This window comes from Myotis lucifugus, unplaced genomic scaffold, assembly GCF_000147115.1.
Source record: "Myotis lucifugus unplaced genomic scaffold, Myoluc2.0 scaffold_703, whole genome shotgun sequence".
Classification (NCBI taxonomy): domain Eukaryota; kingdom Metazoa; phylum Chordata; class Mammalia; order Chiroptera; family Vespertilionidae; genus Myotis; species Myotis lucifugus.
Window position 1 is genome coordinate 189104 of NW_005871751.1, and position 19504 is coordinate 208607.

Sequence of the window (19504 nt, forward strand, 5' to 3'; positions counted from 1 at the left end):
CTACAACGCGAGTGGCTGATCTCTGGTCTTGGGGGCGTGCGGAGACCCAGCGGCCCCCCTATGCGCGCCCCAGGGTCTCCGCATGCCCCCAAGCCTGGTGCCCACAACACGTGGGGCTGGCTGCTGGCTTTGGGGGCGTGCCCCCCCTGCGTCGGGGACACGCCCCTAGCCAGTGGACACAACGAAGAGGGTTCTCTGTGCATGAACTGCAGAGGAAACACCTTTTCTTTTTTTTTTTTTTTTTAATATTTTTTACAGAGAAGAGGGGAGAGGGATAGACAGTTGGAAACATCGATGAGAGAGAAACATCGATCAGCTGCCTCCTGCACACTCCCCACTGGGGATGTGCCCCCAACCAAGGTACATTCTTGGTTGTACCTTGACAGGAATCAAACCTGGGACCCTTCAGTCTGCAGGCCGACGCTCTATCCACTGAGCCAAACCAGTTCGAGCATAAACACCTTTTCTGACCACTCACTGGCTAAGCTCCCTGTACGCCACCACTTGCGGTGTTCTTGGTAACTTGGGTTATAAGAATCCAAGAAGGTGATGTAGGGTTTTTCCACCACACTCCTGGAGGAACAAATGAAGGTCTGCTGCTGGAGGGGCTAAGAAATGTCATATACTGCCCTATCCGGTTTAGCTCAGTGAATAGAGCCTCAGCATGCCGACCGCAGGGTCCGGGTTCGATTATGATCAAGGGCATGTACCTAGGTTGCAGGCTCCTCCCTGGCCGGGGCCCAGGTCAGGGCTCATGCAGGAGGCAACCAATCAAAGTGTCCCTCTCACATTGATGTTTCTCTCTGTCTCTCCCTCTCTCTTCCACACTCTCTAAAAATCAATGGAAACATATCCTCAGGTGAGGATAAAAAAAAGAAAGGTCATATTCTATGAAAGACACATCTTGAAAATGCCTAAAGAAAGTTGTCATTTTTTCATGGTGAAGGGACTGGAGATCGTGTTGATGAAAACACCTTGGCGGCTGCGGTGGCTGGCAGTGGCTGCAGCAGTGGGGTGATGGGGCTGGCGCCTTTCCCTGATCAGCCTGGTCGCCTCTGCAGAGGGAGGCCAGACTGCGGCTTAGGCCCACTCCCCAAGCCGTCAGTAGGATATCCCCTGAGGGCTCCCAGTCTGTGAGAGGGGGCAGGCTGGGCTGAGGGGAACCCCACCCCTCCAGTGCACAAATTTCATGCACCAGGCCCCTAGTCCTATATAATAAAAGTGTAGTATGCAAACTGTCTCCTCGACCAGGAGGTGGGGCCGGCCAGGGGAAGGGAGGGAGGCCCCAGCTGGCAGCTGGCAGCTGCTAGGGCCTCTAGTAATAAATAAAACATTTGAGTTTTGTGTATTAACCTAATATCCTGTATAACCTTGCTAAATTCACTTATTACTCCTAGTCGCTTTGTAGATTCCTTAGCATTTTCTATGTAAACAATTATGTCATCTGTAAATTAAGACAGTTTAACAATTTCTTTTCCAGACTTCATTCCTTTTATTTCTATATCTTGTTGTAATTCAACGGGTAGGACTTCCATTGTGATGTTGAATACAAATGGCCAGAGTGAGCACCCTTGCCTTACCCAATTTTAGGATGAAATGCTCAATATTTTGGCATTAAATACAACATCAATTGTACTTTTCAATAGATGCCACTTAGCCCTAGCCAGTTTGGCTCTGTGGTTAGAACGTTGGCCCGTGGACTCAAGGGTCTCGGATTCAATTCTGGTCAAGGGCACATACCTTGGTTGCAGGCTTTATCTCCGTGTGGGAGACAACCAATTGATGTGTCTCTCTCACACCTCTCCTTCTCCCTCTCCCTCTCTCTCTGAAAATCACTGGGGGAAAATATGCTTTGGTAAGGATTAACAAAACAAAAAAATAGATGCAATTTATTAGATTGGGATTACCTTCTATTCCTAGTTTGCTGAAAAACAAAACAAAAAACCAAACCACAAAAACAAAAAACAAAAAACCACACACAAAAAAACACCCCAAAACCAAACCCAAACAAACAAACCCAAACCTTTTTTTAAATCAGATAAGGATGTTTTTCACATGCCTTTTCTGTATTAATTGAAATAATCACATAGTTTTTATTCTTGTTATGTTAATGTGGTAAATTATGTTTATTAAATTTCCAATCTTAAAACAAGCTGTATTCCTGGAACAAACCCTGCTTAGCCATGATGCATTAGCCTTTTGGTATATTGTTGGATTTGATTTGCTAATAATGTCTTAAGAATTTTTCATCTTATGTTCATGAGAAACATTAGTCTATAAACTTTTTTGTAATATCTTTGTCCAGTTTTGGTGTTACTATATACTAGTCTGAGTTGAAAAGTGCTCTTTTTCCTTAAATGCCTGGAAGAATCTAGTAAAACCTGAGCCTGGACATTTTTTTGGGTAAGATTTTTTGAAAAAAAACTTAATAGAAATTGTGTTAGCTTTGGTAAGCTTATAATTTTCAAAAAATTTATCCATATCATTTAAATTGATGGATTCGTTGGCATAAAGTTCATAATATTCTATTATCCTTTTAATAGGATCTCAAGTAATAATCCCTTTATCATGCTTGATATTGGTAATCTGTTTTCTCTTTTTTTCTTGATTAATCAAGAAATCAACTTTGTTGATCTTTTCCAAAAACCAAATTTTGACATCCTTAATTTTGTTTTTTATTCCATTGATTTCTGCCCTTACCTTTATAACTTCCTTCCTTCTACTTATTTTGGGCTTACTTAGTTCTCTTTCTAGCTTCTTCTTTTTTAAAAAATATATTTTTATTAATTTCAGAGAGGAAGGGAGAGGAGAAGGAGAGAGAGAAACATCAATGATGAGAAAGAATCATTGTTTGGCTGCCTCCTGCACACCCCACACTGGGGATCAAGCTGGCAACCTGGGCATGTGCCTTTATCAGGAATCGAACCGTGACCTCATAGTTCATAGGTTGACACTCAGCCACTGAGCCTCGCCGGCCAGGCATTTTTCTAGCTTCTTAAGTGGAAACCTTAGACATTGGATTTAGATATTTTTCTTTTCTAATCTAAGTATTAGACCTATAAGTTTCCCTTTTAGCACTGTGTTCTACAAGTTTGATACACTGTATTGTATTTTCATTGTCATTCAGTTTAAAATATTTAAAAATTTTCCTTGTGATTTCATTAAGCCGTAGATTATGTAAAAGTGTCTTTGCTTAATTTCCAAATATTTGGGAATTTTCCTAGGTATCTTATTTTCCTGTTTTAAAATTTCATTTCATTATATTCTTAGAGCATATTTGATATTATCTTAGTCCTTTAAATTTACTGAGTTGTTTTGTGGCCTAGCATACTGTCTATATTGGTGAATGTATACCTTGTACACCTGGAAAAGAACTAGAGATTGATACATCTTACTGAAGTAGCTTACATTTGAAGAGATTTATTCATAAAGTAAGACAATTTTAAAAGGTTTTCAATTCTGAAACCCACAAAGGAAGATCTGTCATGTTCTTAGTCTAATTATACTGGTCTTCCTTAATTATCATCTAAAAATATCTACTAATCATAGAATTGTCAGTGACAAATATCCTAAATTTCCATAGCCGTTTTCATCTCTCACACTGGATTAAATAACTCAGCTGGGAATTACTTAGTAGTTACGAACAACTTTAAATACTACAACACTATAAAGTAAAGCAAAATAATTACCACCATATTAACAAGGAAGATGCTGAACCAGTTAGGCCGGTTGTCTAAGGTCACACTAAAGCAGGAACTTGCCAGAATTAGACACTGGAGTTCTTATAGTCTAATTATCATATGCCTCATCACTCAAAGGAACTACTGTAAGAATTGTAACAACTCATGTAGAAACCTAAGCTATACCAGAGTCAGAGAATCATATTACTAAAATGATATTAAAGATCATCTACTAAAAAACAACACTGTAGGTTGCTTAGTGTTAAAAAAAAAAAAAAGATCATCTACTTCAATATCCTCACTTTACAGATTGTTCAATGTCACACTTCTAGACACAGTAAATGGGAGAATATGGCACTCCTAAATCCAAGTTCAATAATCTTCAATTACTCGAGAATAACAGCTATCCTTCACTGCCATTTCAAATTCTTGAGTTTATAAAAAATCCTCCATGTTTTCACTGATAATTATGAACAATGCATTCACTTAATATTTACTATGTCATAGGCACTGTTACTTGCATTTTCACATTTAATCTTTAAAATACTATTATAAATTACTACCTCTATTTTAAGGAATAAAATTTATTTATTTTTAAAAAATATGTTATTATTTTTTTTAGAGAGAGAGGGAGGGAGAAGGATAGAGATAGAAACATCGATGACAGAGAAACATCAATTGGCTGCCCCCTGCACACCCCCTACTGGGGTAGAACCAGTAACCTCTTGGTTCCTGGGTCAACGCTCAATGGCTTAGCCACACCAACCGGGCAAGGATTAAAATTTAGGAAGATCAAGTTATCTGCGCATGGTCTTCAGCGAAGAAATGCCTCTATACACGGTAAATGGTGCCCTTCTGCCACAGCAGCCATAGCTCTGTGGTACCCTATGGCCTTGGGCCCTCAACAAGGGCCACAAAGTGACCAAGAATGTCAGGAAGCCGAGGCACAGCCAGGAACATGGGCACCTCACCAAGCACATGGAAGTAGTGCAAGTTGGTGAGGGACGAGGTCCGAGAGTTGTGAGATTTGCTCCTCATGAAGGGCAGCCCAGTAGGAGGAGCTGAGCAGTGTTCTGGCTGTAAGAAGGGGAAACCAGCTGCCAAGGTCTGAGCCCCTCCCCACTCTGTGCATAAAGAAACCTTACAGAAAAAAAGGTAAGTGGTATAATCACGCATAAGTTTATACTAACAAAAATCTCACTTTTGTTTTAGATAACTCTATGATTTCATTTGAAAAAAGGGATTGTCAAAAGTCTGAAAAACCACAAATCCCCACAATGCACCTAACACTGACCACAAAGGAAGTACAGAACTTGGTATCAGGTTAGAGGTTGATGGTCCCTTTTGGAGGGCTTTAAATATCCTTTTTTTCTTACACTTTCCAAGACTCTAGAAAAGACAGCATTTTAACTGAGGGTCAATTGCTAGGAAAGTAATCATTTAAATAAACAGAATATTAGGGGAGGGCTTCTAGTACCATATAATGAGTTCGGCCTGAACAATATTAAGTAAGGTCCAAAGTAGAAGGACACATAAGTTGTCTTAAGTATTACTCACAAAATAGTACTAGAATACAGGTTACCTACTTTCAGAGCATAAAATCTCTATGGCATAAGATCAAATTAATTAAAAGTTTCATTTACTGTCTATCCCAGCAGGAATTCCTTCATCTTTGATTGCCAAATAGACTGCACAAGGCCCATAGCAAAAAACTCAAGTGCTAAATAGTGTTATTATTATGAAGATTTAAAATAAGCTTTGTAAATAAGAGCCTAAAAAATTCTTTTTAAAATATACATATTTTTAATATATTTCTATTTATTTCAGAGAGGAGGGGGGAGGGAGAGAGAGAGATAGACTTCAGTGATGAGAGAGAATCATTGATCGGCTGCCTCCTGCACACCCCACACTGGGGATCGAGCCCGCAACCCAGGCATGTGCCCTGACCAAGACTTGAACCTTGAACTCCCAGTTCATAGGTTGACCCTCAACCACCCAGCCATGCCTGTCTGGCAAGAGATTCTTAAAAGCAGTGTTCACCCTAGGGTCAACCAATAAGGAAAGGAGAACCTAGAAAAAACTGGAATAAAAAAATATTTTTTTAGAATATTAACTTTAACAATTGGTCTGCTTTGGGAAATATTTGTATAAGCAAACCAAGCAAACATTAAAAAAACAACAACCCTTCCTCTCCCAAGTTTACAGTGTGTTTTTATCCTAGCCATAATCTGGTGATATAAATCAGAGACTAAGAAAAATGGCACTCTGATAAAGTAATCATAGCAGAATTAACCGCATGCAGTATTTCAAATGGAAACGGTTACCTGAGAAGTCTGTCAGAAGTCTTGCTAGGGCATGCTTGTTTACCAGTTCAGTCTTGTTAAGGCTGGAAATAAAATCTATGCTAGTAGTTTCTTTGATAACAGTGGGCTTTTCAGAAATCCCAAGGTCAGATCCAGTTTTGACATCGGCATGTTCTAGGACATCGTGCGATCTCTGTGGCTGAGAATATTCTGGAGCAAATGTGAAAGTCTGCTTGAGTATTTCTTCAGAAGGAGACTCTATTTTATCTGGTAACTTCTCACCCTGCCTTTCACTCAGTTCTTTAAGGGCTCTGATTGTGAGCTGTTCCTGTTCCCAGTCGAGAGATGCTACTGAAGTACCGTGGGTGGGGAAAACATCCAAAAGCTCACTTCCACTTGTTTGTTTGTTTTGTTGAGAGTATTTGCTTTTTGGGTCTTTAATTTCAGAACCACCTGACTCACTTTCATGCAAGACTTCTACAGGAAGAGTTGTTCTGAAATCCATAGTCTTCTCTGATGTTGCTTCAAATACATTTCCTTTATCTTTATCTTCTTTATCTTTATCTTTATCTACTATTCCTTTCTCCCTGGTTTCTGTAAAGGCTGCTATCAGGTCCTCTGGGGAAGAATCATCTGTATCTGTAATATTTTTTTCATGTAATGACTCCAAATAGGTAGAGGCTGTCACATTTAGTGAGAATTCAGTCTCATTAAAATGATTTGAAGATGCTGCTGAAGGAAGTTTTGGGTCCTCAGTTATAACAACCTTTTCAGCAGGAGTAGTTTCACTCATTCTGACTGACTGCTTCACATCTCCTGACATGACAATCATATCATGTACTTGGGAACATGCCACCATACTGGCTGGACTTCTTTTAAGAAAATCAGGCTGAACTTTTGGCTCAGAGTCACTGACAGACCCTTCAAAGGTTTCAGATGTTTTGGTTTCCCTATTATAATTGAGAATTTCTTTGACTTCTCTTTCATCTGCTTTTACAATAGCACTTGAAGTGGAGGCAGGTTTTTCAGTCTGAATTTTGCTACTTTCAAATGAAACATCGGCTGTGATGTCTTCTATTACTGTGTCATCAGACTCACCAGAACTATCAGCCTCTGTCCCTTCTCCCAACACAGAGCTCTGCCAGTTCATTTCGCCTTTCAGGGGGCCATCGGGTAAAAGCACTTTCACTGTGGCCCCTCCAGAACCCAAAGAGACACATTTCTCAAACGGAGACACAGGTAACGCTGAAAGTGTGTCGTCTTGTTTCTGCACATTGCCTCGCACACCTTTACTACTGACGTCTGCCATGGAATTGAGACAGCCCGGTACAGGTTTTCTAATGACAGCATTTTCTTGTGAGAGAGATGACTCTGCCCCGTCCCCTGTTGATTTACTGATGGGAGTGCTCCCATTAACAGAACACACAGAAGTTTTCTGATGCGTGTTAGTTTTCAGATTTATAACTGGAATTTTTGAATTATATTCACTCATGTCAAGTCCTGTAGTTTTGGTGACGTAGTCAGGTTTATCACTCTGCTGTTTCACTTGGGGAACCAAATCCCAAGTCAGTATCTCATTAGTGAAGTTATGCATATCACTCACACATCTAGACACCTCTTCCAATGCTGCAGTTGTGTGTGAAAACTGTCTAGTGAGCAATGCAGAGGTTGGGTAACACCCTGCCTCTTTATTTCTTAGTGGAAATACTTTGTCATTAGACTCTGAAATGTCTGCAGATGATTCTCTATCGGTGTGCATTGCCCAACTACCAAAACCATTTGCGCTCTCCTTATATGCGTCTTTAAATTCTTTGTCAAATGCTGCTTTGTCAAGAATTACTTCAAATGGTGATTCGGGGGAGTCCTTCTCAATAACACCACCTCCTGAAACTCTGCACGGGGACAAGGAGTTCGTACAAATGCCTTCTGCCTTAGACGGCTCAGTGGGAGGTTTCTGGGCAGTTAGCAAAATGAACTTGTCATCAGCATCCAAGGCAGTTTTGTCGTCCCTACTTGGTATCTCATTTAGGTTCTTGAACTCTTGATTTTTATTTATTTGCTCTTCCATCTGAACAACTTTCTCTGAGAGAAAAGCAGGACGATCTGGGAAACTGGCTGGGATGGAAGGATGGTTACAGTGACCTCCTTCTGCAACAGAAACTGGGGAGTTGGCTCCGTCTTTACTGGTCCCCTGAGGCTTTTCCATCGTTTTCACATCTAGAAGAGCCAAGCAGTCCTTTCCTTTTCCTTCTTTGGCTAAAATAGGCTGGCTGCCTAACTCTTTGCTTTGCTCTCCATGGAGTATTGTACGGTCAGTGTTATGTATTTCAGAAGATGCAAAAAAGGAGGAAGTCCTAATTTCTGAAGGTGGCTCATCAGAGCAGAGACCCTCTATGATTGAAATTTGAAAGAAAAGAATTGTTTACCAAGTACAATTACACATTAGCTAGTCAGGCCAAGCAGCATGCGTTTTATTTTTTAAAGTACATATATACACACAGGATGTATATATACACACACAAATATTTAACAAAAACAATGCCAACAGTTATCCTATAAGACATGCATACAATTGCCAATGGTGAAACAGAAAAGCCACATCATGCTACAAACTGCAAATGACAAAAAATCATGACAAATACTTTTCAGTCTGCTTTTTCTATTGTAAAGGGAAAGCATAAAGAAGAGATGAGACTGGGACACCTGGGAAAGTTCCCCTCCTTTGTTTTGGTAGAGCTATTTAACAGAAATAACGCCATCCATACAAAACAACTTGATGTTATGAAGTACTGATAAACTCTCATCTGTAAACTGAACAATTCAGAAGACACTGCTTCTATAAATCCACTGCTACAGTCTTAGAATCTGAGAAGAACAAACAGTGACTAGAGTTCTTTTTGATTTTTAGGAGATACAGTGAATCCCTCTGAGCCTAAAAATCAGACTAGAATTATTCTCTTCTATCCATTGGGAAGACTGGTCCCATGTACAGATGGCCTCAACATTTTAAGCTAAAGGTACTGAAAAAGCTTGCCTGCTCCAAAATCCTACCACCGATTTGCCAATTCAACCAAAACTGAACTATGCAAATTGATTTCTTAAGAGATAACTCCAGAAATCCTTTTAAAACAGAAAATATCTTTCTAAAAAGTATACATTAAGGCTTACCAGTTATTAACACCACTGTAGCCATTGATTTAGCACACTGCTTTCCAACTGCCCAAGCTAGCAAGTTTTTACTGGGGAAAAAAGATTAAAAACAACTGTTCCAAGGGCAGGCGTTGTCTTGGTGCATTCTTCCACATTGCTGGATCTTTAGAGTTGGAACAAAAGGTCTTAAATCATTCCATATGAATGAATCAAAGGTTCAGGTTGAACAGGTGAGACTTAAGTAGACCCAAGGTAGCAAAGCCTTGAGTGTGAATAATTGGGAAGATGTGAAAGAGAAAAACATTTGGGATTACCCTTATTCAGCTTATGTTCTTTTTCATGTGAGAAGCTAAATAATCAGACAAAAGAAAAATTATTACTTTATTCAAAACTAGAGGCCCGATGCACGAAATTCCTGTGAGGGGCTCGGCCCTCGCGGCCCGGCTGCCTTGGCCCTTGTGCCTCAGCTGCCTCGCGGTCCTGCCCACTGGTCATTCTGCCATCAGGTCTAATCAGCATATTAGCTCTTTATTATGTAGGATAATTTTATAACTCAAAAATAAATAAGAATATCTTACTGCAATGAATAAGTTCCACTATTATAAAAGTGTTCCCAAATGCCAGATAACGTTCCTCTATTTCAAGACATCACTGAAATTTGATGTAATAGGAATCGGGCCTTTAGAATAGTATGACTGTAATCTGGGTACAAGCATACTATTCTAGGACTCAGTGGCTCAGTGGTTGAACATTGACCTATGAACCAGGAAGTCACAGTTCAATTCCCGGTCAGGGCTCATGCACAGGTTGTGGGTTTGATCTCCGGTATGGGGCATGTAGGATTCTCTCTCATCATTGATGTTTCTAACTCTCTCTCTCTCACTCCAGAAAAAAAAAAAGTACATATATATATATATATATATATATATATATATATATATATAAAGTCTTTTAAAGAAAAGTGTGGTGATACAGAAAATATTTGAAATAAGCTGCAATTCAAATTTAGGTTTTATTGATTTTTTTACAGAGAGGAAGAGAGAGGGATAGAGACTTAGAAACATGGATGAGAGAGAAACATAAGACTTAGAAACATGGATGAGAGAGAAACATAAGCCTCCTCCTGCACACCTCCTACTGGGGATGTGAAACTGGGACCTTTCAGTCCGCAGGCCGATGCTCTATCCACTGAGCCAAACCGGTTAGGGCTCAAATTTAGTTTTAATGTAGTAAATAAACATGGTCACATGTATCATTATCATTATAAAGTATGATATTCAGCAAGACTGGATTAAGGATATAAAGGAACTCAGCATTATAGGTTAAAAGGTTCAAAACCCTGAAATTTAAAGAACTATAGGCTACATTTAAGTCAGAAATATTCCACAATATGAGCTATGTATTGTTACTGAATTTACTAGTTACTGTTTCTACCAGGAAACATTCCATGTACTAAATCTGGATTAAGGTAAAACTGGAACCTCTCTCTTCAAACAGGAATACAACTCTGAGGTGTATAAAACTGACTCCCCATCAGAGAATGCTCAGCCCATCTGTTTTATAGAGATTGAGATTTCAGATGATTCAGACCTGTCATTTTACAGGCCAAAGTGAGCAAAATGAGTTAGTAATAACTCAACAAAAATCTGAGTGCCTATCATGTAGCAGACACTGTTTTAGAAACTAGGTTAAAAACAGTTGAACAAAACAGAAAATTATTTGCCTTTGTGAAGCTTACAATACAGAGTAGGAGACAAACAATAAGCAAAACCAGTAGGTGAAATGAGGATGATGTGGTGGTGGCCTTGATGAAATGAAAAAGAAAGCAATTTATATTGATTGCTAATCAAAGAATACACAGTTTGCCGGGGGTGGAGGGATGGCAAGCATGTCAGGACACAAATTTGTCAGTTGCCCAAGTCTTGCTTCTCTCCTATCTTTCTTGAACTCTTAATACTCTAAAAGTTTTGAGTGAAGTGTATAATAATCTGAAATAAAGTTAGATTAGGTCAGAAATCTTACTCTCACAATACCAACAAGTCCTATACTGAATGCCATGACTGCCTGAGGCTGCAAGCGTTTTTGTTGTGGTGGTTGTTGATCCTAACTTTTTACTAGCTGGTGTGGCTTGGTGGATAGAGCATTGGCCTGTGGACCGAAGGGTCCCAGGTTTGATTTGGGTCAAGGGCACGTGCCCTGCTTGTGGGCTCGATCCCCATTGGGGGGAAGGGGCCTGCAGGAGGCAGCCGATCAATGATTTTCTCTCATCATTGATGTTTCTGTCTCTCTCTCCCTCTCTCTTCCTCTCTGAAATCAATGAGGATATATTTAAAAAAATACCCTAACTTTTTAGAGAGTGGAAGGGAGGGAGAGAGACAGAGAGAGGAAATCATGACACATCAATCGGTTGCATCCTGCATGAGTCCTGACAGGGGCTGAGCCTTCAATTAAGGTACTTGCCCTTGACCTGACCAGAATCTAATCTGCGACCCTTCAGTCCGTGGGCCGATGCTCTATCCACTGAACCAAACCGGCGAGGGCGACTGCAAGCATTTTACCAAAGATTCTATAATATGAAAAAAACATTTCCTTGGCTAGTTAAAACCCTAACAAACTTGGACAGACCTGAGTTGTACCAAGACAATGGGAAAAATGGGCTGGAAGTAGAGTTTATAAAGAAATGAAAACATTAAATAGAATGAAGGCCAGAATGTAGTAAGTCTTTTAGAACAGCTAACCATAAGCAAAGACTCTTCCAATTAGTCAGTATGGCACTTAATAAGTCATTGGTGTTGTCCAAGTCTGTCCTGATAAAATGGCAGAAAACTCTAGGGAGTTTGAAAATTGCTCGTTTTTAAAACACTATACATTGTAAAACTGCCTGATGAAATAACTCCGGGTTATCTTACATCTCAGAAAATGTCCACTACCCTTTCCTCTTTCAAAAGATAGCCCTTCACATGCAATACAAGAAACTTTCAACATTACTCAGAACAAATGTCTGTCAAAAAATTCCCCCATCATGAATTTATTCTAGTTATTTGCTATAATGAGATTCAATGTGCACATTCATCTTCAAAAATGCTCATCATTTAAAAAGATGGCACTACTCTATTAACAAACAAGGGTTATACATCTACTAGAAGGGAAGCAACGTATGGTAAGAGAAAAATGTCATAACTCAATGATCATAGAATGTCCCCAAAATGACCCAGTACTGAGCTCCTTGGTTACCCTTATCTTCTTAAACTCTAAGTTCTTATAAGTCTCCATTTCTGAAATAAGACTAGGAAATTAAGTTGGCAGTCATGGTCTAAATTTCTAGACCACTCCCAAGCCAAAAATGCAAGATCCTTTCATCACACTTACTAATCACGTGGCCTTGGCAAATTGCTTAATCTCATCTAAAAAAGAGGGGATACTAAAGCACCTAACTCAAGAACTGCTGTCAGGATTAAATGAGTCAATACAAGTGAAGTGCTTAGAACAGTATTTGACACTCAATAAATGTCCCCAAACACCATATTCTAAAAAAAAAAAAAAAATCGCCTGACATAGAGACTCCAGACCAGCTGCCTTTTTATTAGGGGAGAGAAAAAAGACATATTGTCAAATCATAACCACCTTCACCTGGTATATAATACAGAAAATCCTCATTCCGGGCTTTGGACACTTTTCCTCCTACCATTCACAAATAAAAGAAAGGAATTTAAAGAGTTTTCATCTATTTCAAATTTTGGGTGATGCAACTTCTAAATCAGTTAGTACAAACCAAATGCCTATGACATTCCAAGAACTGCTAGGTTCTATGCGGATAAAGACATTTAAGGCAGCTCAATATATATATAAAAAAAATTATAAGCCAATGTTGAAAGATAAGTTTCCTGAACAAAATGTTTCAGCAAATGATCTTTATCACTATCAAGGTCAAAGTAAATGTTAGTTCAATGTCCGACTAGCTGAGCGATTTAATAACCTAGCACAAAACTAGCCTTTGGCACCATTTTTTATAGTCCCTTTCAAACTTTAGAGCAATGACTGGTACTGCACTAGTACTTCCCTGGTTTAATCTCTGATTTACTGACTCAGAGATTCCAGAGGAGGATAAAGCTCAGGAATCTGCATGGCAAGTTTCCCAGATAATGAACCTGGTTTGAGAACCACACCTTGACTGGATTTTATTCGTTTCTAAAAGAGCAGGAAGATTGAGCTGCATATCAGAACTCTAGTCCTGTAAAAATGCCAGGTGACACTGACACTCTCACTCTTCACCAGAGTCATCTTTGTCCAGGAGCACAACTTGCAGGTTAGTAGGGGATGGGACAGGTGTTGTCCTTGGTGCTGCTTTAAATAATCTCTATACTAACTGTAAAGTACAGTAACTTGGAATTTTGCTTGGAATAAGAAGAGTGCCATTTAGCTAGAAAATATGGTATGAGAATTGAAGAATTTTTCCTCTTCTATGCCCAGAGTATTTTATCTTACAGAACAAGATGGGAGTTAAAAATGACATTATGAAAAAACTTCCAAGTGAATGCTTTATAACATCAAGTAAATTATTCAAATTAAAGAAAACCATATACATTTACTCTACGATTCAAAATATGTTCTATCTACTGTTTCTTGTTCCCCAAACTGTCCCTTAGTTCTCCCTAAGAAGAATGAATAGCTTAGAAATCTGTTATAGTTGCCACTAGTTACTCCCCCCTCTCCTTAGGCATTCATTACTTTTAAGTAAAAGGATACCTGCAACTTGGAAAAACCATACACATCAGTGAAGAAAGACTGCCAGCCTGTAAGTAGCCACTAAGTTACTTTTCACATACATACTATATGCTTATTCATACAAGGGAGGCTTGAAATATTCAGGTATAGGTTTTCCTACACTTGAATTTTCTCATGTTCACAAAACAAGAAAGACAAATTTTCGTGCAAAACAACACCAGCAACTTTCAGCCATAGCAGCATCAAAATAGGAAGTTAGCCAGCAGACACTTTGCAGCCAAGCTAGATCCTAAACAAAAAGTCTCTTTTGTACAAAGAAAAATGTTTTGCTTTTGTTAAAAAAAAGGCTGTAACTGGCAAAATTTCCCCCTCAATGCTTGCCCCAAAGTTTAGTGTATAACTTCCTATTCCAGACGCCTACTGCGTTACTCAAATTGAATATAAATGTTGATTACTGCAAATGCACTTCCAATTCTGCATGTAGATAAAAAATCCTCTCCAATCTTATTTTTACCTACTTTCTTTCAATGTCTTCTAAATAAAATCATAGTATTTTCAAGCCTACACTTTTATCAAAGGTTTCAAAAGTAGAACCCAAATTTCAGTTTTATTTTGTATCTGATGAAAGGAATACATCCCTCAAATGACATTAAATTGCGTAACTAAAAGCAATATGGTTAAATTACTAATTTCTGCCTCTTCTGCTCTTATGATTTTAACATTAACCTCAAAATGACATTTCTAAAAATACCTGTAAACCCTAAAATACAATTAATATACTTTATCATCTTTACATTAGGTAGTGGTTATGGGCATGGGCTTTGAATCCTAGGTCTGTCACTTACAGTGTGACCTTGAGCAAGTTATTTCACCATTTTAAACTCCAGTTTCCTCAATTGGTAAAAGAATAGTATTTTTACTCCATAAAATTGGCTATGAAGATTAAGTGAGATAATTCATTAAAGTACTGCACCCTGGCCTGATATTTTAGTTGGTCAGAGCATCGTCCTGATATGCTAAGGCAGGGGTCCTCAAACTTTTTAAACAGGGGGGCAGTTCACTGTCCCTCAGACCGTTGGAGGGCCGGACTATAGTTTAAAAAAAAAACTATGAACAAATTCCTATGCACACTGCACATATCTTATTTTGAAGTAAAAAAACAAAACGGGAACAAATACAATATTTGTATTTGCATGTGGCCCGCGGGCCGTAGTTTGAGGACCCCTGCTGGTCATGGCACAGATAAAAATCAACCAATGAATGTACGAATAAGTGGAACAAAATCAATAAATAAATTTAAAAAATAAAGTACTGAGCATCATATAAGCTCAATAAAAATTAGCCCCATACTACATCTACACATCTGTTAATATCTTTATTTTACAGTACAGAAAAACATTATCAAAATTTACTCCCTTATTTTGAAATGCTCAGAGATTAGGCTGAAATTTAATTCTTTAATGAGAAAAAAGGAGTCAATAAGCAAAAGACCTACTCAGGAGGATTATTCCACTGACATTCTCATCACAAATCTATTCATTAGCTTTCAAAAACTGTAAACTGTTAGCTTACGTAGCTGTATACCTCAAAGTAGTACAACTTAATAAATATTACATAATTTCTTTTTGAAATATTAAACTGCCTTTCTTTACTCGGTCCAAATTAATAAGTTTTTGGTACATGCATCTCATTGAAGCCCAATAGTGATAAGTATATATTCCAGGATTTAAAATGTCATTCTTAAATATGAAAATGCCTCATTTAATGATTGCTACATATTGCTTAGTATGGTTTAGATAGACACAAAAGTGAGGCACAGTTCTCCACGGCATTAGGTTCCGGATATGGAAGCCAGAGACACGTTAGTTGGGTTAGTGCCATGATGGACTCAAGGTGTCTGCTGGTGGCAGCAGCTACTCTGAAAGGCCTTTATTGGTTGGACTGGTCTCAGCTATTCTTCCAGGGGTTTTAATCAAGGACACCATCAACTTCCTCTTCCCTTATTATTTTTAAAAATCGTTATTGTTAAAAGTATTACATGTCCCCCCTTTTCCTGTTGACCTCTTCTAGCCCACTCTTCCCTTTTTAAATTTTACTTTTATTTATTGATTTGAGAGAAAGAAACGTCAATTCTGTTGTTCCACTTATTTATGCATTCATTGGTTGATTCTTGTATGTGCCCTGACCAGGAATTGAACCCGCAACGTTGGTTTATCAGGATGAACTATAACCAACTGAGCTACCCAGCCAGGGCTTCCTTATTTTTATTAAGGTACACTAGAAGCAACAGTCTTGGCTATCCTAGAGCACACCTAGTCACTTGCCAAGGCGTTACCTCAAACAACTGAACAGGCTGATCTTTAGGCCTGCCAATGAAGTAGAGTACTAACTGGGTTACTTTTCCATTATGCGAGCAAGGAGCACGTGTGTGTGCGCGTGTTTGTATTTTGCAAAAGAAAATACCATAATAGAGGCTGGACAGGAACACCTTCAGGGATCTGACATTTTTAACTGACTTTGTACAATACCCTTTTAGCAATAACACTATCTTGAATCTGCACTGGTCAAAATAACTTTTTTCCCCCTAAACCTCATCCAAGGACATGCTTATTGATTTCAAAATAACTCTTTGTATGTGTAATTTTTTCTAACAGGGATTAAAATAACGTTTAAATCTATGATAGTTATCTTCTCAAAAGGTGACTGAAAGTTATAACTACAAAGAATGTATTTTATTTATTTATTTATTTTTAAAAATATATTTTATTGATTTTCCACAGAGAGGAAGGGAGAGGGATAGAGAGTTAGAAACATCGATGAGAGAGAGAAACATCGATCAGCCGCCTCCTGCATACCCCCCACTGGGGATGTGCCCGCAACCAAGGCACATGCCCTTGACCGGAATCGAACCTGGGACCCCTCAGTCCGCAGGCTGACGCTCTATCCACTGAGCCAAACCGGTTACGGCCAAAGAATGTATTTTAAAAGATCTGAAATATTTACAGTAGAGAAATACAATTATTTGTTCTATTTACATTGTGTTTTTACTGGTTTATTGTCTGCAGTGGAATAAATGTAGTATCTATTTACCTAAATTATTTAATTTCCAATGAGGGGGGAAAAACCCTTCAAAAAATATCATTCTGGTCAGGTTCCAGATGTCAAGAATCACTTTGTAGGTTTCAGTTACTTTCTAACACTCAGAAAATATCTATCTTTTAATGTAATTTGACCCACAAGATATCAAAAACAGTGAGGCAAATTATAAAGGGTTTGGGGATCTAATGTTAGCAGCCTTTAAAAGCAACAAATTATCACTTAGAAGCAACAAATTATCTATCATGTTTCTTACAAAGCAGATTAAACTCTGAAAAAAATCTTGTGGGGTTCATTTTACCTCATTATGTTTTTATTCTTATAAGATCAGTCTTCCTAACAAGCCAGTATGCAGACTTTAGAATTCAGCAGGGACAATAAACTGCAAAGGTTTTCTTAGACCTATCTAGTGAGTTTAATTATCTTTTTTAAAAGAAGGGTTTTCCACTGATCTATATTTGATGTCAAGTACAACAGCACAAACAAAACAGCACTTTATTATTAGTGCAAATCAACAAAGCACACAACACTCTCCTCCAGCTTTCCTAGCAGTGCTACTACCTCCACAAACCTATAAGCTATCTCACTCACGTTCCCTTCCTTATTGGTTGGCAGATTCTAAAAAAAAAAAAAAAAGCCACAGCTTAATCTGTAGGAAAACAAGCCTCGCTTGCCAAAAAGTCAACTGACTTGTTCAATGTTTCTAGGCTATTTGGAACTCGCCTAGCTCTTTGGACAAATCTCAGAGAAGTTCACACTAAAAAACTCTAACTAAGATAGTATACTAGTTCAGTGGAAGCACACTTTTATACTGTCCCCCCCCCCAATCCAATACCTCTCCAAAGCAGTTATATAACTGCAAATCGGTAAGTTAAATGCATTCTGGGGGTGGGGTTTTCTGAACCACAATTCTATCTGTTCCAAATTCTATAGGCGAGTTTTTGATTTTTAAGAAATACTCAACACCACAACTCAAGCTTAGGCTATGTTAAAGGGTCCACCTAGCCTCATTCTACTTTATTAACCTTTACAGAAAATCCACTGGAAACTGCTAAATAGTATAAAGAACTGGCTTGTAATTAGTTTTTATTTTAAGAGATCGGGGGCAATCAACTTGTGCCATATATCCCCAGTTACAGCCTCTTTCTCAACATTTTTCTTTTATTAATGTACATAAAAAAATGACAGACTTGCCTTGTGAGGTCGGAAATAGAGATACAGGCTGAGAGGAAGAGGAAGAAACAAAGGAATCTGAAAGAAAATATACAGCGTGAGAATTTGACAACCTCACACAGGAATTTTAACTTTTCTTTTATTTTGGCCAAGCATCATAATTCCATTGGGTTTGAGCAAGAGAGAAAAACCCAAGTCTTTATTTCCAATTACTGTTTTCACTCACCTGGCAGCAAAATCTTATTTCATTTTGAGATGCATTTCTAAAAGTTAATCCATTTTTTTTTTTTTTTTTTTTTTGGGCGGGAGGTGGGAGGAGGGGAAGGAGAGTCAAATAGTCTCACCTCCTTAGGAAGAAAAGAGGGACTCCTAGCATTGTTAAGCAAGTACAGCCTCAAGAAAGGGGATGCTCCCCTGCAACTCTTTGTGGGAAAGGAAAAATAAGTATCTGATTATTAACTGATATTTGCTTTTAACCATTTTAAACTGCATTTTGTGAAGTCAGCCACTAAAATATGAGCATTTAAACATACATAGCTGGCAAATATGCAAAGTTGACCCTGAATACTTAAAAAACAAAACGCAATTCACAGGGAAAATAGTACTACATGAGAAATCTTCATCTTTTAAAATTATACTCCTCTAAATTTGGCGACATGTATCAAAATTTAAAGGTACCTCCCACCCTCCACACGCTCTTTAATGTCTAGAAATTTAACCTACAGATATATGCACAAAGACGTGTAGGAGGATATTCATAACAGCACTGGTTAAGTACTAGAAATAATCTAAATGACCATCAACAGAAAACTATGGAATAGTTGCTGTTGTGAAAAAGAATGGGGTTCAGGTATAGATGCTGATATATATCTTGATACATTAAATTAAAAAGCAAAGTGCAGGCCCGCCAGTGTGGCTCAGTGGTTGAGGATTGACCTATGAAACAGGAGGTTGTGCTTCAATTCCTGGTAAAAGCACATGCCAGGGTTGCAGGCTTGATCGTTGAAGTTTCTATCTCTCTCCCTCTCCCTTCCTTTAAAATCAATTAAAAATTTTCTTTAATGGTTAAAACTTCTGCTCTCATTCAAAAAGATCCAAAGGCCTGCTTTGTGCCAGGTCCTGTTCAGGCATTAGGGATAGAATAGTGAAAACAACAGCAAAAATCTTCACTCTGATGGAACTTATATTTTGGTATGGAAGACAAACAAAATAAATCAAATATAATAAGATAGATTATGACAAGTAATAACAAAAATAAAACAGAGGAGGCCTATAAGGTGATTTGTGTGTTTTCCCCCCCTCTTGTGCCCTTTAAATAATTTGGCCAGGCAAAGACCTAAAGAAGGTGAGGGAGAGTGAAGAGCTGTGAGGATATAT

The 19504-nt window shown here is 38.4% G+C and overlaps 1 protein-coding gene across 2 annotated transcripts in view; it reads right to left on the reverse strand.

Annotated features, from left to right (window-relative positions):
* RTN3 (reticulon 3) overlaps nt 1-19504 on the reverse strand; it is a 41117-nt gene that overhangs the window by 14140 nt on the left and 7473 nt on the right. Inside the window, exon 2 of one of the 2 annotated variants that reach the window (XM_023746594.1) lies at nt 6005-8098. The exons of the other annotated variant lie outside the window; for it this stretch is intronic. Coding sequence (XP_023602362.1) covers nt 6005-8098 — 2094 coding nt within the window. The remainder of the gene's footprint in view (nt 1-6004; nt 8099-19504) is intronic. 2 annotated transcript variants of the gene reach the window in all.